General features: G+C 50.5%; 1 protein-coding gene across 2 annotated transcripts in view; it reads right to left on the reverse strand.

Moving 5' to 3' along the window:
• Positions 1–8,759: 8,759 nt before the first annotated feature.
• TRPC7 (transient receptor potential cation channel subfamily C member 7) overlaps positions 8,760–24,400 on the reverse strand; it is a 127,338-nt gene continuing 111,697 nt past the window's right edge. For both annotated transcript variants that reach the window (XM_033096398.1, XM_033096400.1), the window contains 4 exons: positions 19,536–19,757; positions 18,797–18,877; positions 11,795–11,870; positions 8,760–9,606 (listed from right to left, as the gene is read on the reverse strand). In XM_033096398.1, the coding sequence (XP_032952289.1) occupies positions 9,437–9,606; positions 11,795–11,870; positions 18,797–18,877; positions 19,536–19,757 (549 nt within the window). In that variant the 3' untranslated portion in view covers positions 8,760–9,436. The remainder of the gene's footprint in view (positions 9,607–11,794; positions 11,871–18,796; positions 18,878–19,535; positions 19,758–24,400) is intronic.

Below are 24,400 nucleotides of genomic sequence, written 5' to 3' on the forward strand. Positions count from 1 at the left end.
GAACCTGCTCACATGTGGGACGAGGGGTCGTGTCCCGCTCCCCACAACCCCCCACCAGGTGGTTCAATGCCAGGTCACCCAGGAAGCTCACTGCGCCCACTGGGACAGGTTGTCCCCCTCAGGGCTCTGTTCTCTGACCTGAGATCCCAAGACAGAGGAGGAGGGGACTCTGCTCGTGCCCCAGTGCAAGAGGGACATTTCCTCACCTCCAAGAAAGAGGAGACAAAATCCAAACTAAGCCATCCCTGCAGAGTGTCATTACCCAAACCCTTGTAAGTATTTCCTGTCCCTTTACTGAGTTTTCCCTTCATGATGATGCTTTTTAATAATGGACAGGCAGCATTGGATAGATTGGGACTGAGCTATTCACCCCCACTCTTTTTCCGTGGTACCTCCAATGTTTTATCCTCCATCGTTTCTATGTGTACAAATCTTACACATCCTTCCAAAATGGGATCAGTCCCGTAGCCTTGGTGAAGACCAGAGAGCTTGCTAGGGACTCAACCATGAGTCCCCAGTCCTGTTTTCACCACCAACCAGTTAGGTGACCTGATACCCATGTTATCCAGCAAGGGGACTTCTGTGGCAATAGTGTTCAAATATGGTTGACCGTCCGAGTTACCTGGGAGCATCTTAAAATGCAGATTCCTAAGCCCCACTCCCGGTCTATAGATCTACATTGTCAACAACTGTCCAGGGGACTCTGAAGCAGGAGGTCCTAGGGCTGCAGGGAGAAATACCCTGCAAGGACCATCCATCCTACCCCAAGCTGCCTCCTACGACAATGTTTCTATACTTGTGTCCAGTCTAAGGGCATCCCTCCTGTTCACCTGTGCCCTTTGGTCCCCACTCTGCACCTACAGTCCAGTTCATGGGGACTCAGGGACCCCGGCGGTTGCACTTCCAGTTTCATGGGGGTCTCACTCAGGTGGACCCGTGCGCCACTTGGGCTCTTTCTATGCAAAAGGGATAATGAATCCTGCCCTGCCCACTTCACTAGGTTGTTCTAATTAAATAAGGAACGTGAAGGTGCTCTGATAGCTGCAAGGTTGGGAATCGAAGGGAGTGTTATCATTGTCCTTTGGGCAATGATTCACTGACTGCCTTGTGACATCTCTGTGTTGTCCACCACTTTTACTAAAGATCTCACAAATCTGCCTAACTGAAAGGCTCGCCTCCTTTCTCTCCAGTGAGCCTGCAAGCTCCTCAGCGCCCGGAATCCACAGCATCCTTTCACAATACAGGAGCCGAGGGGATGGCTGCGTTGACTGGCTGCATTCAGCTTGTTCAACAAAGTGTGCGCCCTTCTGCAAGATGGCCAGAGCCTGTTTTGGGAGGCAGTTGTGTTGGTGGACAGAAACATGGTTTCTTTGTCGGTGGAGCAACACTGACCAGGGTCGTTGTACCTGGACTATGGCCTCATGAACACTGGCTGACTTGGATTCCTAGGGCTCTTGATTGCAGCACTCAGAGCAAGTCATTCTCTTGGGGTGAACGGGTGAGACTCCTCTCCTATGGTTAGGCTGAGTATGGGGTGAAACGTTTTGGGACCATCTTTCAGGCCCTTTGAGTTATCTATTGCTTGGGTAACATACCACTTAAAAACTTAGCGGCCTAAGCCAACACTTTATTTCCCTTGATTCTGTGGTTGACAGGCTTCAGCTGGGTGGTGTTTCTGGTCCATGGAGCTGACTCACTTCTGCGGCTGCACTCACAGGGAGCTGGGCTAGACCGGAAAGGACCAGAGGCCTCTGCCCTCCAGTGTTTCTCTCCGGTGGTCTCTCAACGTTCAGTTGTCTAGCTGAGCTTCTTTACAACATAGCCACCGGCTTCCAAGAGCTCAAGATCCAGGGGGCCACGTTTATCAAGCCACAGGCTTGTGCTATATTTGCTAACGTCCCATTGGCTCACACAAGTCACATGACCAAGACAAACCCGGAGGCGCGTTTTCATTGGGATCGCTGAGGTTGTAATTCACCACAGCCTCATTACCTTTTCTTGGGAAGTCTCTCAAACACTTCGTAGGACGGGACAGCTGCCATGCCAGACACTGGTGTTCGCTTGCTCTCTTTCCACTGGCACCCAGTGCTGAGGCTCTGCCATCTCCTGGGCTTGGAGGCTGGGGTGTGACATGGGAAGGTTACACAGACATGCCAGTGGTGGTTTCTGCACTGGGGTGACCCCAGCCTGTAGGGAGGTGACTCAGAGGCCTGGCAGGTAAGCAGTTTATTGTTCTTTGTCTGCAGTAGCGCCTTTTCACATAGCTGCTGGTCCTGGACTTCTCTTTCTGGGGGTGACCTCCAGAAAGGCCTGTGGGAGGCCCTGCAGGTAGCTCCCAGGCTCCAGGAAGATGGACCCACAGCTGTAGTGGGGACAGAGTCCCAGAGAGCAGTTTCCAGGCTCTCGGCCTCACGTGGAGAGGTGCTGGCTTGGGTAGTAGATGGCCATCAGCTGTTACCGGTTAGCCATTAGCCACTAATATAACTGCCGTGGCTATGTTCGTTGGGGGGTTGGCAGAGAAGTGGTCGGCAGGTTGTGGATCGTGTGGCTCCTGCTTCCTGTGTCTCTAACCCAGCCGCCAGCGAGAGTATAGCAGTATGGCTATATCCCCTATCTATGGCTCTGTTGGTGTTCCTTTTTGGCCTCACCATGTCCTGCGTTCTGGTGCTGGGAGCAGGACCAGAGACCCCGCATGACAGCTGTTGTCGCCCTTCACTTCTGCTTGGGCTGCCTGCAGGTCTCTGCCGCCAGGTGCACCCACATGAGCATGTATGGGGCTGTGCCTCCTCTTTCCTCTTGCTGAGTGCAGGGGTCTCGGGCCCAGAGCCCATTCTCACTTCCAAATTCTCCTCCTCGTCTCTGACCAAGTGGTGGGTGACACGGCGACCCACAGCGCCCTGTGGGCTGGCACACCTTGGGTTTCTTCAGGGTTACGCAGGCACCTGCCCCGGGACCCCGTGTGGGGAGTGACAGTACCTTTGGTTTCCTCACATCTGTGCTCTTGTCTCAAACTACTAGCTCCTTTTTTCCAGAAAAGGACCCTTGTGTTTCACCTCAGGCTGCATCCTTCGTGTCATATGTATGCAGGGGTGGATTGACTGGGAGGTCTTTAGTAATCAGGAAAATGGTATTTCCACCCTTTGGGAGAAAAACTGAGAATCTGTCCAGAGTAACTAGAATACTGATTTATACCATCCCCTCATCACAGCCAAATCACAATGGAAATCATTCATCTCTTAGCCGGGGCCTGGGGACATATAGGCTCAGAAGTCCTGGGACACAGCAAACATGTCTGTTTGTCTTTGGAGGTGAAATGTCATGAGACGACACCTCTGTGGCCTCTGCCGAAGCTCAGGAGACATTCTGTTCACGATGTTGGTGACAGATTGTGATGAGGTTAGGATTGTCATTACGTGCAGATGTGACTAAAAATCAGCTTGGCTCTCAAAATGGTCACCTTCAGCCTCAGGACTCAACAGGCTTTGGGGCTCTGAATTGAGCTAGGACTCAACAGGCTTTGGGGCTCTGAATTGAGCTTTGCGGATTAGGAAGACTGTGCTTTGCTGGAGTGTCTATCCTGTGATTGAGCTGAGTGTGAAACCTCCGGCGCTGCTCTGTTTTATCATTGAAATGATCCAAGAGTGACTTCCTCTTTCTTGGGAAGTGGTACAGCTGCTGGGATTCGTATGGATCTAGTTATCTATGCTTGTGGAAAGCAGAAGTCCCCCCAATCCAATACTGAGTCGTACTTATGTAAATCGAATCGTCCACTTCACCAGCCTGTAACTACAAAACAATGCTATGTATGTCGTATTTATAGCAGGAACCTCATCAGCCAGAAATTGGCCATCTTCAAAGGGTCTACTGGAGTCTCTAAGTGGTGACCCCTTAAACAAGAGTGATGACAGTAGTTACCATGCCAGATGTCTTATCCACCTCTCTGCTTTGCCCCCCTTAGCCACCCTACTCTTTGCTGCTGGCACAGCTGTGGAGAGGTGCCTCACTGAGGCCACACAAATGGCCAGGGTGCCCATCCTGTGTCCTTCCAGAGCTGGAGCCTAGGCAGAGTACAGAGACAACTCTTCTCCCAGTCCTGACATGCGTCCAGCTCTTGAAGATTCGCTTTTGAAAAGTTTAACCGGCTCGAGGCTGTCATACATTGTTCAGAACCTCACTGAGTCTCAACAAAAACAGTCCTGGCGGTTTCTGGCCCTTGCCCCTCTAACCACAGAAACGCAAAATATAGCCACCACCCCCCCCCCCACGGGGCCGGGGAAGGTGGGGCAGGCACGTAAGTCTTAGCATCCTTTCTGTGATCATCAGGAGTCTGGGGATGTAAAGGACATCCAGAAACCCACTGCAAACTAGCTGCAGGAAAAATGGGATTTGTTTGGTGGCTAAGCTAAGAAGGCTTCTGGAACAGTTCCACAGACATTAGGAAGAGCTGCAGGATGAAAGGCGTTGGGGCAAGAATGTAGCACAACTGCCCTCTGCCCTGCACCCCCATCTTTCCCTCTTCCTTTTCCCTCTCTTTTCTCCTCTCACCTCCACCCCCTACCTTCACTTCTCCCCTCTCCTCTGTTTCTCATTTCTGACTTCATCCTGGACAGTCCCTGTCATGGCGGGGATGCGTCTACTGGTGTCCCAGATTCACACGCTCCTATTCAGCGACCCTACTGGAAAAAAGGGTCCCAGTGTCCATATATATCCTTCCCTCTCTCTCTGCCCCTGCCTTCCATCTGCTTTTCCGTGAGTACACACGGCTCTGGAGGTGGGTGGGTGGAAGTGGCAATGTACCAGTGCTATCTGCCCGTGAGTGTCTGCCTCTCAGACACCTGAAGTGTCCTGGTGAACTGCTGATGGATGCCAGTTGCCTCCATTTGCCTCTATTTCCCCAGCACTCCGCTGAGGGGGTGGGCCGTTGGCCTGGGTGTGTGTGAATGGAGTCGGTGCCACAGGACGCGTGGGCCTCTTTGTCAGGCAGCTGACAAGGAGACGCTGTGTCCTTGTCAGCCCAGGGCGGCTGTTTGACCCTGTTGTTTTTGACTCAGACACTGAGGAGATGGAATCCACGCTTTTCAGAGGTGTTGTGGTGAGAGGGCACTTTGCCCCTGCCCTGGCTGGGGGGCGCCCCTTCCTTTCTCCTCCTCATGTCTCCCTGATGCCAATAGGGCAGCTGGGTGAGGAGATGGCCTTCCAGCTGTGGACCCCGTTTCTATGGGCATCGCAGCACTTTTCTTCCACTGGCAGGGCCCGGCTGCTGGCACCTCCTTTCCCCTCCTGCCCTCAGCCTGAGGGAAGCATGTCTGGGCATGCAAAGGCCCTGTGCTCCTCAGACACCATTTCTGTCAAACTTTTGGATTCTTCCCTCAATCCTCTCCCTTCTTTAAAGACTCAGGCCTTTGGGAACTCAAGCCAGGAGGCTGCTCTTTGTTTTTTTTCCCATGCCTTTGTTTTTTTCCCCATGTCATTCCTTCGGAGGCAAAGGGCACAGGATGTCTAGCTACTTGACTGGGGTGAAGCAAAGGGAGAAATCCTGGGGAAAGAGTTGGTGGGATTTCTCTAGGAAGAGCCAGCCCAGGCGGCCTCGGCTCCATGGCCTGGGAACTGGACGTGTCTGCAGACCAGGGGCAGAAAGGCTTTTGCTTCCTAGCTAACACGCCTCAGGTGATTTATATCCATGTGTCTCTCCTGGAGTCCCTTCCCTCTGGAACATTCACCCTTCAAGGGATAAACATAGAATGGGGTGTTGCCTCCCTGCCTCAGCAGATCAAAAATTCCTAATTCCTGTCAGCCTCTGGGAGCCTCAGACTCTATACTTTACATAAGCCTTAATGAGTACTTTGAGGAGTGACAGGTGGTGGGCCTGCTTATTTTTACCCAGACGCTGAGTGCTCCTGAGCAGGGCAAGGTGTCTTGTTCTCCTTTCCTCCCCACCCCAGGGGGGCGGTCGTTAAACAAACCTGAAGGTATCCTGTGGTGGCCCTCCTAGGACTGTAGTCCATTGTAGGAACTTTTGAGGATGGTACCCCCATGAGGGAACACAGCCCAGGATGTGTTGGCCTTTTTTTTTTTTTTAGTCTTCTGGGCCTGTTGGGAGGGAGGGAGCTACTCTGTGATGGGCAGAGGAGGCCGGCTGTGCTTTCTCAAGTGTGTGAGCACGCTTCCCTTAGGAATAGCTCTGGGGACTAATTGGGGGTTTTTGCCCAGGAAGTGTCACTAGGATTTGTGGAGCGTATTACGAGCCATCAGAGGTGACAAGTAGCTGGACAACTCAGCTACTTAAGCACTGGTTGGTTACCTGGAGACCTGGCCAGGGCTGCCATTCCTGAGGTCCTCAGCACTAGCTGGTTCTGCACTATGGTTGTCTGGTGGGGGGTGGGGCACAGAGTCTGAAGAAGCTCAGTAGTAACAGAGGGTGCCAGAGCTGGGCCTCCTTCCCCGCTGTGACAAGAAGGGAAACAGGCCACACGTTTCCGCTGACCCGGCACTGAGCTGCAGCAGGGGATAGCATGTGTTTCCTGCAAACTCACCAAAATTGTGGAGCCGGATGATGCTGTCTGAAGGAATTTTAGAAAATTGGGGCCCAGCAGTGATTCATTGAGTGGCTACTCCTTGTCCCTGGGCCAGTGCACAGTGGGGGTACAGCAGACCTGGCCCCCTCGGGGAGCTTCGCTGTTTGCAGTGGAGACAGAGGTTCCAGGCACGTATTAGTGACAGACTCAACAGGGACAGGCGTGCAGTGCTGTGGAGGGTGGGGAGGGTGCTTTGGGAAGTGTCCGAGTCTTCTCAGCGAGGCCAGGGCCCTTTCTCCTCCTGCTGCCTGTCCCTGAGCCCCCCCCCAGACTCCTTTCCACACTGTCCTGTTTTGTCTCTCTGAGAACTGCTTCCCCTCCTGGCTAATTCACCAGGAGTCGAGGAGATGGGAGAAAGTAAGGGAGGCTGTGAGGGCCGGAAAAATCCCTCAGCTCTTGCCCCTGGGCTCCAGGCTGATGGCGCCGCCAGCCCTAGGTGCCCAGGCCTCTCCAACAGCTGTTGACAAAAGAGGGTTTCCTCTCCTCCCTTACATCCACCCGGCAGCCACCAGTCCTCCATTCCCGGACTGCCTTCACCTCCCAGACGTGCCTGGCAAAGCCTAAATGGATGGTGCTAATTTTCCTTTCCAGTTTTTAATTACTTAGTGGAACTTGTTTTCCTTTATCTCCTTAAGGGGAAAATTTGCGACTTAGGTTTGATAGGGAAAGGGCGCCCCAGGATTTACAAATGGGGTTGCCAGCTGCCTCTGTTCAAAGGTAGATAGGGAAATTGAATAATGCATCTTAGAAGTGTTTATTAGCCTTCTGACGAAGACAAGTGAGGGATCTGAAAGGAAATTTTCCGGAAGTGTTGGTAATTTGTCTCCTGGAGAAATCAACTGCTTTTCCTCCAAAGCACATCAGCCTCCCTATTCAGCGTCCAGGCTTTAAAAGGAGTCCGGATGGATGTATATCTGTCTCATCCCCAGTACTTGGCAAGGGACTCAATAAGTACCCCCTGAACGAATTCAGTCATCACCTGTGGCTTTGGGGGGCCACGGAGGAGTAGTTGAGAAAAGCTGCATGTGTTCTCTTCAGAACAGTAAACCACCATAAAGACAAGCACTTTAGGATTTGCAGTGCATCCCGGGACCCTCACAGACCCCAGGTGAAAAGCTCCCGGAGCAGAGCTTATGTCTGTAAAGCTCCCCAAACATACACTATGTCCCCGGTAGCCATCAGACACCTCTGCTTCCTTCTTGTTTGAGCACAGGGTGGTGGTGCCAGGAAGGCCCAGGTATGGAGCCACACTTCAGAGGATCTTTTGCAGTCACCCATCTTAGCTGTCAAGGACCCAGCAAATGTGGGCTTTCCCCGCTCCAGAAATCCGGAAGATTTGGCAAAACCGGGCGTATATTGCTATGGCAACAATTGGCCGGGCTGAGTGTTGGTGGCCCCGCTTTAAGTGGGGCACGGCTGTGTCGTGTGTCATGGCCCCTCCTCAGCCCCTCAAGCCGCTCTTCTTAGAACAGAGTTAAGTAAAAAACTTTTATCTCTGAAGATACACTGAAGATATATCACGAAACACAAGCCCCCCATAACACATACCTACATAGAAGACGCACATGCACACGCACACACACCTTTTGCCCTCCAGGGTGTATGCCAGGCATCTGAATTTGGGACGCTGCTCTCTTCCTCTTCGTCGGGTGGCTCTGAGTTCAGTGACACATGCAGAGCAGAGCTGTCTGCACAGTGCCTGGTACACAGCAAGTGCTCACTCACTCACTCCATCCAGCTATTGTTACTAGGAGGTGTTGGGGCCAGTGGGCTCAGCTGGAATCCAACGGCGGCCATCTCTCCAGCATGCCCAGAATGGATATTGTTTGGGACTGGGGTGCCCTCTGGTGGCCGCTCTCCCCACTCACACCTAAGCCTCTTGAGAGAGATTTTTGGCTCCATTTCACCAGGTACCACCCCTCCTACACGGTGGAGAGGGTGAGAGATGGGGCAGGAGAAAATGTTTTGCTTCCCTCACAGGCTCCTTTGTCTCCTTCCTGAGCTTGGTGAGATTGGGGTCACTCGGTCTGGGGATAGGAGGGGTTGGCTTAGAAGTGGGGGGCCTGGCTGGCTGATTGTCAGGAGGCTCACACCTGCCCGAGAAGGGCTGGTCCATGGGCTCCCTACCTCCAGACAGGGCACAGGACGGCAGGAGGGCAGCGTGTTCACAGAGGCTTCCCAGGCTATTATGAGGTAATTTTATTTCTTTCCATTTTAGGTAAAAATAGTAAATACAAGATGATCTTAATAAAGGTAAAAATACATCATTTGGATTGTGTCATTGTTCTCTGAACAGTGCTACCTACAGTACAGTTTTTGATTTAGGATTTTTAAACTTTTATAAACAAATAGAACTATTTTACTATTAGGCTATCTGTGTTCTCATCTGGCACTTAAGAATAGATCACAGGTCACCTCCCGGTTCTGTTTGGATGTGTGTGGGTGGCAGGGGGCGGGCAAGCAGGGGCACAGGGGGTGAGGCGCTTTGTCTTTCCAGGACACGAGTTGTGCTCCTGGTGCAGTGGGAGGGAGCGTGTGCATCCAGGACGGCCTTCTCCTGCACTGGCCCCCGGGCCCTCTGTCACTGTGGCTGGACTCACACCAGTGTGTGTGTGTGTGTGGGGGGGGGGCACTTCCTCCCCTCCTCCTGTGGTCGTGTTTCTCACCCAACAGCCTGGATTCACAACAGTTCTGGGCCCAGGAAGGCCACTGGGCTGCAGATGTCAGCAAGGCTGCCTAGGCCGGAGCCAGTGGGTCCCCTTAGTGTCTTAGAGGAGTGGGCCCTGGACCCCTCCCCACTGGTTGGGCATCCAACCTGGCCTTGGAATGCTGGTAGAAATCACAGATGCCCATGCGGGGGACTAAATGTCTTTACCCTTGTTCACCCTCAGGTGGTCTTTGTTTAAATTCTTCCCAAATTTCTCACTGAGCTGTTGGATCAGGTCTGCCAGCTCGCCGGTAGCTTGAGATTTCTCTTCGAGAAGCTCATAGCGCAGGCTGGAGATATCTTGCTTGATTTCCTTCAGTTCACCTACAAGGATAGATGAGATTTGGGTGAGTGTGAGCCGGTGGAAGGGCTCATGCGTTTGGGGCGTGCATCTCTCCAGCAGAATGTCAGGTTGCTGGTCCAGCCCACCAGGGGTGGGGCGGAGGGGGTGGGGCTCTGTTTTGACCTTCAGCTCCTACCACTGAAAGACACATCCATCTTTTAGAGACCCATCTCCTCCCACTCCTCGTCACACTCTCGTTAAGGGTCGGAGGTAGAAGGAGGCGTCAAGATCAGAGCTGTGAAATGCTATCACCTATTTCATGTCCTGACGGTTAGAATGTTGCTTTGGGAGCCATTAAAGGCAGGTTTCAAGACTCTGATAACAAGACTCGTTCACTGGGACACTTGTTTTCATGATGCTCCATGTGGTGTTCTGTCATTTGCAGAGGGGAGAGACTCCCAAGTGTGAAGGGAGCAGCTCGGCCGGTGGACGCGGCCATGGTGCCGGGCAGCCTCGCAGGACCAGGGTCCGTCCAGACCACGCAAGCAGCGCAGCTTCACCAAAGCACCGCGACAGGCCTGTCTCCTCCTCCTTTCCGAGCAAGGGACCACCAGGTAGGACTTTCACTTACTCCCACAGTGAACCCTGTGGTTGGAAATCCACATGGGCCTGGGCTGTGGGAGTCTTTTCATGAACCACAAAGGGGAGTCAAAAGATTCTTTCCTGATATTATAGATACCGGACTTGACTCAAGTGGGAGTCCACTGCCTGGGGACACGTTACTCATATCTGTCCGCTAAGTATGCCTTGCATACGTAGAATGCAGAGGTCTTAAAGGTACAGCTTGGTCAGTTTGGACGAAAGCATACATCCCTGTCTTCTTTTCATTGGGTGCTCCCCTGAGCCCCGGTTTCATGGTGTAATTTTTGTGGCCCCAAACCTGGGCAGCCACATCTTCTATGATCAGGAACATTCCTGTCAATCACAGTGACACACTGCTCGAGGCTGACTGGCCTGACACCTGGCAGTTTTGTGGTCGGGACCCAAAAGTAGGGGTGGGTGCAAGGACAGCTGCTCAGCGCCTAGACAGTGTCAGCCCAGGCTTGATGGCCCGGGATGAGGCAGACGGTCACTGATGGTGACCAAACTCTGGTGGCAGTCCCCTGAGGCCCGAGCGAGGGGGAGACTTAGTGCCCTCGCTCATGGAGGAGGCTGTTTCTCAGTAGCACATATTGGTCCTATATGTCTCAAGAAGATTAATTACCTGGAAGAAGGTAATTTGCTTTTCCTAAGAGTAACTGCTTAAAATAACCTGGAAAATAACCCAACAGTGAACATAATGTACTTTGCAGACTTCAGCGTGCATCAGAATGACCTAGGTGCACTCCTCAAAGTGCAGACCCCCAGGCGCCTCCCCAGAGATGCCAATCGCTAGGGCTGGGTGGGGTCTGGGATGTGCATTTTTAACAAGTGATTCTGAGGTGGGAGATACTTTGAGAAACACTGGGGTTGTCAGATTCTGAAAGCCTGGAAGTGAGACAGGACGGGAGCCAGCTGGAACCGAGGTGGCGGCAGCATCTGAAAGAGGCGTATAGTCTGCAGCTCTCTGCATGGCCCACGAAATGAGGAATTCTGGGCCGTCCTGAACTCAAGGGCCCTGAGCCGACCCAAGGCAGCCATCACTGTGGTAGGCAGAACAATGACCTTGACCCCCAAAGAAGCCCTAGTGTCCTGTCTGTGAACATGTTATATTACACGGCAAAAGGGAACTGTAGTTGCAAATAGAATTAAGGTTGATGATCAGCTGGCCTTAAATAGAGAGGTTATTTCGATTTGTCCAATCTAATCACAAGTCTTTAAAAGTAGAAGAGGAAGGCAGAAGAGTGGGTCAGAGAGATATGATGACAGAAGAGGCAAGTGAGGTGGCAGCATGAGAAGGGCGAGGTCTGCCCTGTTGCTGGTTCTGAAACGAAGGGGCCACATGCACACTGAAGGGTGGCCTCTAAGTTAGAGCGAAGGGCTGCCCCAGCTGACAACCCGCAAGGGAACAGAGACCTCAGTCCTACAACCGCATGGGACCACATTCTGCCAAAACCCAATGAGCAAGGAGACCGAGCCTCTCCTGGGCCTCCAGACAGGAACATGGGCCTGCCGACAACACCTTGATTTCAGCCTCGTGACACCATGTCCGACTCCCGCCACCCTACTGGGAACGGACCCAATCCTTACCTTCATTGACTTCGTCGTTTTCTCTGTCCACCTGGGCCTTCAGGACGTATCTTTTAATGAGCCGTTTCATGATTTTCTGAAATGTGAACACAAAGAAGGCATCAGACAAGCTTGGCCACACACAGTGGCTTCCAGCACAGTGTCCACCCGACCGCTCCCTCCTGCAGAGGCCGGTCAGCGGCTGTGAGTCCTCTCACACCTGGTGCCTCGCTTCTGAGGGGTGCCCTGCCTGCTGGGGAAACCTGGGCAGTCTGTCTGTTTAAGCTCTCCCTCAGGATTCAGTACCACCTGACCCTGGGATGTAAGAACAGGACACTCAATGGCAAGAGGCTGAGCCAAGGACGAAGCATCATCTAGGATCCACAGGCGCTACTTAAAGGTCCGAGGCCTGAGCCAACCGTGCCCTTCTTTGTGACCTCTGCAGGCATGTCTTCTCCCGGGGCTGCAGCTCTGAAACACTTTCTTCTAATTCAACAACTGATGCGATCAGGAGGCCAGCCCAGCCCAGGCGGAGCTGCCTCCCTGTGAGCCGCTGTGCCTGAGTGGAGATGCACTTAGTACAGAGGCAGGACCACGCTGGGAGGACAGGCTGGAAAGTTTCTGCCCAGACGCAGAAAGAGATACCGCTGGGCCTCGCAAGTTTTGCCAAGATGCTACTTCGCTGACACCCCACATGCCTGGCTCTGCACCCCCGGGTGTGCTGTAGGAGGGGACTTTGGCCGGCAGGCTCATTTATGATGCAGACACTGGATTCTTTAAGCAAACAGGCATGAACAAACACTTAGGAGACACCAAGAATAGAGCCAAGTGTAAGAAAGACCACAGGGGGTGAACTTTGGATTTTGCCAGAGAGTTATTCTGGGGTTCCTGTGAAATCACAGGATTTAAAAACATTCTGGTAGCTGAGACTTCTGAATCTTGCAAGAGATGAGCAGCAAGGCGAAGAGGGAGGGATTCCCTGCTCATTGGTCATCCCTTCCTGTGACCTGCTCATACCTGAGGACTGAAGGGACAGAGGCAGCATTTTCTAGATCGAAGGGACCTGAATTCTGTCCCTGGCTTCGCTGTGGGACGTCAAGCAGGTTGCTGAATTCACTCTGATGACATGGATTCGGGAAAAGCTTCTTGCAAGTAAAAGAGGTGACCTGCTGGGATGCAGAGAGCTGGAGGATGTAACTCGTTATTGTCATCAAATGGTGGTTCTCTCAGTGCCCTTGATGGGGAAGACCTGGCGGAGGACGTGTCACCTGGCCCCGTGGAGGACATGTCACCTGGCCCCATAGAGGATGTGTCACTTGGCCCCGTGGAGGACATGTCACCTGGCCCCATGGAGGATGTGTCACCTGGCCCATTGGAGGACGTGTCACCCACCCCTTGGAGGACGTGTCACTTGGCCCCATGTTTCCAAGGCCTGGACAGAACCTGGCAAAGGCTCTTCACCATCAGCTCTGGGTCAGCCCGGGTCAGCCGGTGCTGCGCCTCCTCGGCCTGCGGCATGTTAACACGTGCATGTTAGACACCTTGGAATCTGCAGGGCTGGCTGTTTCCTGGGCTCTGTGGTTTGAGTTGTGACCTAAGTTCATGCTGAACAGTTAATTAGCAAGTTACCTTCCCACGGCTCCTTCTCAGAGAGACCTGGGTCTTGTCATGCTGGTGGCAAATTGCAGTGCTAGCTTTCTCATTGACATTCTTCCCGTCAATAAGGTGGCCGTCTAAGTTATAAGAACATGTGCCTTTCCCTGGGGCTCATTCAGGCTCTTTCTACCTTGAATTGGAGAAACCAAACCAAACCAAACCAAACCTTGTCCTGAACCAGTTCTCATGGGAAGGAAAACACAAGAAAAACAAAACCCACAGCGTAGATACCCAAGTAGCTAACATTGTTACTGAATAAGGAATGCAGAAGTATTCTTCCACTGCAGACTTTCAGGCCGATGCAAGTTAAGGGGATCTGGTTAAAGTTTGTTGACTTTCAAGAAAAAGCACAAGAATCAACTGTTCTTCAGTTTCTGGATCCGTCAAGTAGACAGCGTTTATATTTATGGTGTCAAATTCTAAGCCAAAGATTGGAAGCGAAGAGGTCCGTTTCCTGTGACGGTGCGGAGTAGAATCCTTTCATAGCTACGGCAGCAATCCTAGGCCTCCTGGCTTGGTGTGCACACTGTGTTTTAGCACAACGTGATCAAATGGACTATTTTAAAAGATTCCATGGTATATGCTTATGATTAATACAAAATGTGGCCCTCAAACTCCACTTGTTTTGAATAGGTGAGACCCTGCTCACTAGCCTCCTTCAGTGCAGGGTAGCTCCCTGGGAGGAAGGGAGAGAGGGTGAAAAAGAAGCAAAGCAAGGGTACTGAGGAACTGCAGGCCAGGAGCTGTGTTAACCTCCTTGGCCAAATGACCTCATTGAATCGTCCCAGAAAACTGGTGAGGTGGAGGTTGTCGTCCCCATTTACAGGGGAGGACACTGAGGCTCAGAGAGCCAGGTGACTTCCCCACGGTCACACAGCTGGGACATGGTAGATCTAGGATTAACCAAAATAGAAACCAAGCCTGAGGAAAAGTTACAGGCAAGATGGTTTAGGGGATAAGATGCAGGAAACCGGCTCCTATTGGTCAAATGGGGTTTGGGCTGTTTCTGGGTACCTATTTGTCCTTGATAAAAAAACACAAAGTCTTTTATGCAGGAGGAAACCTTAGCTGGATTTCAGAGGATGGATGGCTTTGTTCAGTTGTTACCCCGTGGGGAAGATGGGCACTGGTATGTCATTGTCACGCAAGCTCAGGGCCTACTCTTGGACACTGGTGTGCTTGACCTGAGCTAGGGTTTCTGCAGACCTGCAGCTCAAAGTGTAGAAAAGCGAAGATTTGCTTTTAAGTCTCTCAACACACAATAGGATTATAGAGGCTTCCTATGAGCCCTGGAACCACACAGGGACCCTTTCACCTTCCTCCCAACCCCCAGTTCACTCCCAGGAGTGACAGGCACCTTAAAGGAGAACAGTGTGACCGTCTGTCAGTTGCTTAGAAACTGTGTCCTGATGGGGACCTAGTGTCCCCTGTGGCACGTGCATGTTAGACACCTTGGAATCTGCAGGAGCAAGATGCCAGTGTTATCCCCAGAAAGTCTGAAATGGTTAGAAAATGCCCAGAAGTTCTATTTAAGATGGATGCTACAAGAAGGTCTCTGTTTCCAGAAAATTGGACATCAAAAGCTTCCCCTCCTTCACTCTGTGGGGGTAAGCGTGTTCCTTTGTGATGAGTTGGAGATATCTCCTTGCTGCCTTACCTAGAGTTCTTCACTTCACGAAGATAATACACTTTGCCCAAGTGTCCACGTCTTCACTGGTGGCAGCTGGGCCCACCCTGCCCATGCATTAGCAGGTAGGTGCTGGAGGTGAGTATATTTAGTGGTAATACTCAGGCAAAAGAATGAATACGGAGGCACACAGCGTGTAAGAATGGTCGTGACACGGAGACCTAATTCTGGGGAAGAAGGCACACAGTTCCTCCTGCCCACTGGACCCCGGGCTGCTGCTGGTGGAGGGAAAATAGGTCTTTCTATGGAAGAGACAACCCTCTCTGTGTAGCCAGAGCAGCTAAAGACATAGGCAAGGAAGAGAACACACATGGTTTGTTGAAGTTGGCAGATGAAGTAGAATCCAGAGGAAACAATGTGGCCACCTGGGAAAACAGAAATTGAGGAACATTTGGAAGCATGGACCAAATGGATCTCAGGGCAAGTGATGTGTTAAATTGGGTTTATCAGACACCAGAATAGAAGAATGCAGCACTGGTAAGTTATCTGTCCTATTTAATCTCTATAGAAAAGGCCATCGAGAAGGTGAAGAAGAGGACTCCCCACTGGGTTTTGGGGAATGGATTGTATCATAAAGGTTGGGGCTTATTTGAATGATGGTCTGTGCCTGGATTCTGTGGTTCGTTTGGGATGTGTCTTGTTTGCTGTGCCCAGAAAGGAAACATACCTTTCCGAGAGTGAGTATATGGGGTCAGTACACACCCCAACAAATTGACACCCTGGATCTTGGAACAGGTCATGGGGCAGCTTTTATAGGAGGCACACTTGGGCCACCTCTCCTGTGTCATGGTTTTGTTCCACTGTTTAGTCTCATGTCCACAGAACCCAGGTTGGATAAAACATTGCAAAGGCAAGGAACCAGTTTTGTGAGAAACAATTCAGACTCCCAGAAGCCTACAAGCAAAGCACAGAGAGCCTCTGATGTCTGATGGAGCTGCCTTCCCTTACAAAGGAGAGCTCCCCAAAACAAAGGATCTGCAGCTTAAAATAAACACCCAAAGCACAAAGGTTGAACAATCAAGCAGATCTACCAAAGAGACACAAAGGAAAAATGCTTAAAAACCACATGTGTATGAACAGCAGGGCTTTTGTCCTTTGGGGAACGTTATAGCATTTCTCAGAACCACGACAGTGTCAGAGGCTGACAGCCTTTGTACGCAGTGAGATGGCAGCTCTGGGTGCAGCCTGGGTATAAGAAAGAGGGAGGGACTTGGGCCCCTCCTGGTCTCTGCACATTTGGAAGTCGCTTTGGGAGGAAAGCAATGCAGCTGGGAAGGCCATCCGTGGGCCCAAGAAAGCAGATGAGCCATTGTCAGGTCCTTGCTCAAACCCTTCACTCCGCTTCAGCAAAAGTACCTCCTTCTGCTCCTCTCAGACTGCAAAGGGGCAGATAGATCTCTTCCTAGGGACTGAGACACAGGCTTAGGGCAGGTTCCAGGGAAGGCTCTGGTGCTGCCCTGTGAAGATGAATGATGGACCAGTGCCCTGGCAGCGTGTGGGCTAGAAGATGGTGCCCTTCTGAGTCAGACCTTAGTCAACCAGCTGTGTGACCGTCGCCCCTAAGCCTCAGTTCTCTCATCTGTTAAATGGGGTTAAAGATACTCCATCTCTCACAGGAATATGGTGAGATAACACCAGGGCTAGTGTCTAGGCTGCTCCCAGCTGTCCTTTAATGTCATCTCAAGGTCTACTCCTGTTTGAGTTGACAAAGGCTCAGGAAGATGCCTTGACCTCCCTGAGCAGGGCTGAGCAAAGAGCACATGTGCAAATGTAAGATGTTCTCTGCTCTGTTTCGTGTCCTCTGATGCCTGTGGTCCAGTTTTCCTTCCTCCTTTTCTGTGACAACTGTTTGAATAAGTGGCTCCAGGAGTTTCATGGTGGATTCACAAAATACAGGGTGAGCAAGCTTTCCAAAGTCATTAATAGCCTAGAGCTGCAAACAAACCAATCTCTGTAATCAAAGATGGAAGGCTGCCAGGACTCAACCAGTGATGATGGAACACAGAAGTGGGATTGCCCTGAGACTGCTCTTGCAACTGGTCTTGCTTGGACAGGATTCATTCTGGGGACAGGGCATTCACCACATAATGAGTCTTCCTCTATCTCAGCAGCTGATTCTGCGCAAAACCCCGGAGAGATTTGGCCCTAACCCACTAGGGTTGTTGATCTTTTCAGTGACACAGGTAATCTAAACTTCTGAGAGGCTGAGAAATAAAAATCCTTCTACTGACCAAAGGATTTATCCTGTAAAATAACTCAAAGCAGATCAAACTAGTCAGGCCCAATTTTGTGCATGATTAAATACAAGTTTCCACTATGCCAATTTTTAGCCCGTGTCATCTAATAATACTAGAAGTACTTTGAGGGATGAGCTATTTCTTAATTGTACACTTAAATCCTCCTAACTGCACAGCTGGCTCCTGAAATAGACGGAGATTCAATTAGAGACCTGTGTCTGGAAGATGCTGTCTGTCATTGCTCCCTCTGGGGTGGTGGCACTAGGGACACAGCACCTCGGCCCAAAGGAACACTCAGAAGAGCTTCAGATTTACAGCTGATAAAAAACGATCAGTGTGGATAAAACTGCTGATCACTGGGAAGGAGAAGGCAGAAAAAGAATGGCCTGCACTTTTATAATCAATAGCCTGTAGTTACCATTTATCACTGGCTCATGGGCTGATTCAAACTGAGATAGAGATTTGACATTATTTTCCAAAAGCAATGCAAGGACTGCAGGCATGAAAGGTCGTCTTCTAATTTTTATAACAGACTTTGGAGGCTGGCAGTCTAAAGTCAGCTACTCACTGAAGACACCAATAGCCAGCTGGTTGCTTAAGACACACACCCGGGAGTCAGGCTGCCTCTCCCTGCCTCACACCTGTTGGTGCACCTTAGGCTCTATGTCCAGAATCTGTCTGCTTTTCTCCATCACTGTACTCACACCCCAACCCAAGCCACCTGGATCACTGTCGCATTCTCCTCACTGGTCTCCCTGCTTCCGCTCTTGTTCCCAGCAGTCTCCTCTCGTTATGGCAGTTAGGTGTCTTCTTAAAGCACACATAACATTTTATTGTCTTCTCCCTCCCCGAAGTTAAACTCCTCCCACGGCCTTCCTCAATAGTCGAGTAAAACCTACATCCTGACCTTGGTCTGGTCCCCTGCTCCCTCCTCTGACCTCATCACCCTCCCCTCTCCCCTGCGGGCTGGGCTGCAGCAGCTCTGGACCTGCCAAGCTTCCCTCTGGCTTTTGCTGATGCTTTTCCTCTGCCAGGAAGGCCCCGCATGCTGTCTCCTCCTCATCCGGGAGGACTTAGCTAACTCTCCTTTCCTTGAAGGGGCCTCCTCCGATAATCATATCTAAGCAGGGGCTCCCTATTTTTTTCTCCAGTTTTGCACCCTATTGTTTTCTTCTTGGCACTTTTATCAGTTTGAAGGTATAGCTTCACTTGCGTGTTAACTTGTTCATTGTCTCTCTCCTTCAGTGGACTGGAGGTGCCACTGAGATAGGAACCACGTCTTCACCCCCAGCACGCAGCACAATAGCTGGCATTTAGTAGGCACTCAACACATAGTTTTTGAGGAAAGAATGAGCTATGTTCTGGGGGATGACACAACCATATGACTGAATTTGTGTCTTAGTGGAGTGCACTTCTGTCCCTGCCTGAGAAACGCATGGTTACCTGGTATCTGGTGGGTTTGCTGAAGGTGTTATTTGCTGTCAGGTTTTCAGAATTCCTCATGCCAGCCTGGTAGCGAGTCTTCTGGAAAAAGATACACACATACACAATACATAATACATACATACGTACATGGTAGGGCTTGCCTAGCATCCCCATGTGTGCTCTCTCCAAAAAGAGGACTCTTGGAAGATCGATACACCCACTGCTGCTTGGCTTCCTACAGTGTTTCTGGGGACTTTAGTTCTGTAGGATGTCAACAGGTGACAGGATATTGTTTGGGGACTTTAGTTCTGTAGGATGTCAACAGGTGACAGGATATTGTTTGGTCGACTTTGGAAAGCACTGGGTTAAACTTCTCTGGGTATCTTTCCTCCATGACTCCTCAGGAGGTTTTAATATGCTAATAAACACCGAGAATCTGCAGGAGGAGCCGATAACAGGCAGGGAACCCTTCTTCCCAGAGATCATTCTCCAGTCACATTCTGGGAAAAGCTGTTCCACTCCTGGTTCCACGGGGGCCGGGGCTGAACCCCCAGCACTGCACCTCTGCAAGGAGCCGCAAAGAGTGGGGGAGCCACCACAGGCAGCTTTGGGATGTGCCCCTTTTTTTCTGAAAAGCGTCGGGCCCTCCCAGTGCCTGGCTCCCCTGGTGTCAGGGGCCCCCCTCGGAATCAAGCACACACAACTCCCTTCTCCCCCTCCGCTGCCTTCTTAGCCCCATAAAGACCATGCTACCTACCCTGAATTTGGAATTTAGCATGCCCATTTCAAGGTCGTTTTCACAGCTTTTGGCCTTAGATTTGCAGAGTTTTATGAGGCACATCTTGATTCTCATTATGAGATAATAAAATGATTTGGGACTTGGTACTAGATTAAAAGGAGCAGGTAGAGTTCTTCCTTCATCAAAATAAGACAGCCAGAGTTTGGCTCGGGCAAACTTCCACTCCACGTCCGCGTCCTCCTGTGGAACAGGGACCAATGACACACCATCAGAGGCCGCGATTTAACCACCGAGCTCAGTCTGAGGAGCAGGGGTGCAGCCTGCAAACACCGGGGCACAGACTCTAAACGGGACTCTGCCTGATACTCTCCTTCGTGTCAGAGGCGCGGTGGGGATTTGGCTCTGGCTGAAACCATAGGCGTGCGGTTAGCTGGCCCTCAAGATTGCCGCCTGACTTCTCAGGTTCATGGCTGCAATCTCCTGCCAGTTCATCCTCCCTGTGTCTCCACTGTATATTGTCACCAACATCCTCCCCTTGCCACTTACCAAAGGACTTTCCTCACCGCCACTTAATCTTGTTTCCCACTCACATTCACAGCTCTGAGAACTGAGTCACCAACCACCCCCAGCACGGAGAAGTTAACCTGTCAGAGCACCGCTGGCCCGCAGAAACATAGTGGAAGCGGCGAAGGGGAACCACAAAGGGAAACTTACATTTTCTAGTGGCCACATTATAAAAAGTAAGATGGAACAGGTAAATTCGTTTCAGTGGTATATTTTATTGAATCCTGTAAACCCAAACTGTTATCATTGCAACATGTAATCATGATAAAAATTATTAATGAGATAGCTCACATTTTTTTTTCATGCTGACTCTTCAGAATCGGCGTGCATTTTATACTTACAGCACGACTCAATCTGGGCTCGCCACATTTCCAGTACGCAGGAGGTGCATGTGGGGAGTGGCTACCACACTGGACACCACGGCGGATTTCTTATTAGAAAGTGTGTTTCTTGTTGGTCAGAGTGCCGCTAGGGAAGATGCTAAGAGATTCTGCAGATGTAATCCAAGGGGAACAAACCTGACTGCAGTTCGTCCGGAAGAGAGTTCGTGCTCTCTTCCTTGGCTGTGATGGTTGGTTGAAACCCCATATCTGTTACTTCTGACTTGGTGCCAGTGCCGGAATGCTGAGAGGTAGCAGGTGTGTGTGTGTGTGTGTGTGTGTGTGTGTGTGTGTGTGTGTGTGTGTGTGTGTGTGTGTGTGTTTTCTGTAGGCAGGCTCCTTGGGCCTCTGCCCAGGAGGGTGGTTTCAGGCCAGGACAGGCATGCGGTTTGGCCTCACCACCCCTACTAGCTGTGTGACTTTAGGCACAGGCCTGGGGCTTGCTCCTCTGAATGTGGAGATGCTGCTGCGTCCCTCACATCGTCCTGAGATGGGCATTGATACGTGCTCCACGAGTGGTGTGTTCCCGTACGCACAGGCAGTAGCTAGACGTGCGGGGCTGTGAACCCAGCAAGCACCCACGTGGGGCTGCAAGGATGAGCCACGAAATATAAGGTCATCACCATCAGGCTCGATTATGCTGTTTGCTTTTGCTGACACCCCACCAGCACCCGGCCAGTCTATGGGACATCCAATACGGGTTTTTTGGACTGGAAGCTTTGTGAGGGCAGGGGTCACTCCTGGTCCAACAGAGAGGTGTGACAGGGACCTGAGAGGAAGGAAGGTGTGGTGGTGAGAGCACGGGCTCTGGAGCCTGCCTGGGTTCATGTCCTGGCTCTGTTCGTACTAGCTGTGTAACCGTGGCAGGCGATGTAGCTGCCCTAGACCTGTTTCCTCATCTATAAAATGAGGATATTAATACCGACGTCGTAGGTTATTGTGAGAATTAAAGGCAATAATGCATGAAAAATAGTTAGTTTCAGATACTTAGTAAACCCTCAGTTAATGTTATTTTTATCTCCATAGCTTAACACGGTGCCTAGTGTTCAACCTTAGTCATTCAGCAAATGTTTATTGAGCACTTACAATGTGCCTGGCATGTGCTATGTAGGCACTGGGGACAGTCCATGACCTTGAGGAACACACAGTCTGGCCAGTGATGTGAGTGTTTTAAAAAACACATCAGCTAGTCTTTTACCTAGAGCTGTGCTGAGAGCCGTGGGAGGCTCTGGGTGCTCAGGCCCCTGGCCTGGCCGGGGGTCAGGGAAGGCTGCCCCAGGGGCTGGTGTTGGAGCTGAGATCCAAGGGCTGAGCACTTCTCAACCAGATCAAGTGTGGGGGGTGGAGAAGAGTGGGAGTCAGTCAGCGGAAGAGGCAGTGAGAAGTGTAAACCATTCTTTTGAGAAAGTTGACAGTAAAGGGCAGGAGAGAAAGAGGTTGAGAGCTGGAAAGTGAGATTGCGGGAGAATTTTTTTGTAGTTACTTTTTAAGATCAAGAGACATTTAAATGCTAACAGGAAGGACTAGCTAGAGGGGGAGACGGTGGTGATGCCGGCGGAATAGGGATAAGGGTGGCTTCTGAGGCGGCGAGAGGGCAGGGAGCCAGGGTACGTGGGCAGGGCTGCTCGGATGGAGAAGGAGGGCAGTGGGGGATGGCAGGTGCCGAGGCAGGCGGGTCTGTGGGTGTGCGTGGTTCCCAAGATCTAGTGACTGAATAAGTAAGTGTTCTCGTGGTAGACTTTACAAGTACGCACATCATCAAAGTTCAGTGTGACACAAAGAAGCCCAGAGTCCAGAGGGGAGGTGCGGGCTGCACTGTGCTCTCTCATTCTCAGGACACAGTTGCTGTGGTGAGATAATTGGGCATCGAAAGCCACGGGCATCTCTTGTATTGGTCACGCAGGCTTTTCATGCCACATAAATTTGGACCAAAGCATCATGTGCTTGTCAGGATGGGGCCAGACATGCCAGGTGAATGGTACGGAGACCCACAGATTGTCTAGGCACCATCTGTTTTCTCTTACACCGGGGGAAACCGAGGCCTAGAAGGCAGGGAGGACTAGTTAGCAATAGCTCTCCACATAGGAGACCAAATATGGATAGCACTTTGAAGAAATGTGTTGGTCTAACCTCAGAGTGCTGCATTTTCTTGGGAGGTGGTGCACGTGGGAACGGGGGCTAAGGCCTCACGGTCTCGCTCACCTCTGCCCCTCACCGTTGGCCACTTTTCCTTGGACAATCTACACTCTTGCAGTGCTGAATAGACGACATTGTTTCGCCCCTCCCTGCCTTGGCACATGTTTCTACTGTTCAGAATATTCTTTTCAGGGGGAATTATAGACCAAATGTGCCCTCCTAAAATTCGTATGTTGAAGCCCTATCCCCTACTATCTTAGAATGGGACTGCCCTGGGCAATTGGGCCTCTAAAGAGGTAATGAAAGTTATTAATAAATGAGGTCATAAGGGTGGGGCCTTACTCCAATGTGATTGGTGTCGTTATAAGGAGAGGAAGGGGTACCAAGGATGCGTGTGTCCAGAGGAAAGCCCATGTGAGGACACAGCAGGAAGGTGGCCGTGTGCGAGGCAGGCAGAGAGGCCTCAGGAGAAGCCGACCTGCCGACACCTCGATCTCGGGCTTCCAGCCTCCAGAACTGTGAGAAAATAACTCTCTGTTGTCTGAGCCACCCGCTCTGGGGTATTTTGTGGTGACAGACCTAGCAAACTAAAACATGGAGGTGTTTATTTTTTTTCTATGTGAAAACACAAATAATATGTGAATACACAAATAATTGTTTCTTATAAAAGATTTAAGTCACCAAGTATGTGTGAATGTCCCCTTTCTAATCTTCTGTCTCTTTTCACTCCATTCCTCAGAGAATGCCCAGGTTCAAGGGTGTGGTACATTTTCTCTACTTTCTCTTTCTGTATATTCATATTTACATTATGTAAATAAGACTTGCTTCTATTTTTCTACAACTTGCATTTTTTTCACTTAACAAGGATTTTGCTATGCCAGCACAAAAACACGTTTCTCATTGTATATACAGTATTATGTAGAGTATTCTAAAGTCTATACTATATCACAGTTTATTTAAACATTCTGATATGGATGAGCTACCTCCAAGTTTTTCCTTTAATGAACAACTGTGTAAATTCACATTTCTGCATGGATCTATTACTAGAATTGCAATTGTTGTGTCAAAGGGTTAGTGCGTGTTGTTTTGTTTTAATTTTTAGTTTTTGATTTAATTTTATTATGAGCAAAACAATAAGATGATTTCTCAAGCATAAAAAGGTGTAAATAGAAAAGCGTTCCAACCCCATCTCTCAACAGGCGCCCCTGCTGTGTGTTTCTTGTGTACCCTTTCAGAGGTTTTCTTTTTTTATCAAATGCTTATACAATCCAAAATGAATATGCAGTCCCTGACACGAGAGAGCACACTATCCACATTGTTCTGCAACTTGATTTTTTTCACTTAACACTCTAACGGAAAGTCTTTCTAAATCAGCACATAGATACGATCTTCATTCTTGTTTAAAGCTGCACAATATCCTACTGTTCAGACGCATCATCATCTATTTAACTAGATTCTTGTTAATGCTCATTTAGTTTGCTTTTAATTTCTTGCTGTGCCAAACAAGGTTTCAATAGCTTAAGGCTTGTGCATTTTAAATTTTGATAAATTGCCTCCTGACAACTGTCTCGACTCTCTTATCTGTTTGGCAAAATTGTATTAGTCTTTGAATGGCCTTCAAGCATCACCTCTTTAAGCTTCCTCCCCCCATAGCCAATCATAGTCTCTGCTTTGCACTTGCTGCACCTGCTGGGACTTCTCTGGGTGCGCTGGACCCAGGGCATTGCAATTTGTTGACCGACGTGTCCTTTTTTCTGAGTGGACTGAGTTCTTTGAGGGCATGGACCGTGTCTTAGTCATCTC

The sequence above is a fragment of the Rhinolophus ferrumequinum genome, chromosome 24 (assembly GCF_004115265.2).
Source record: "Rhinolophus ferrumequinum isolate MPI-CBG mRhiFer1 chromosome 24, mRhiFer1_v1.p, whole genome shotgun sequence".
Taxonomy (NCBI): domain Eukaryota; kingdom Metazoa; phylum Chordata; class Mammalia; order Chiroptera; family Rhinolophidae; genus Rhinolophus; species Rhinolophus ferrumequinum.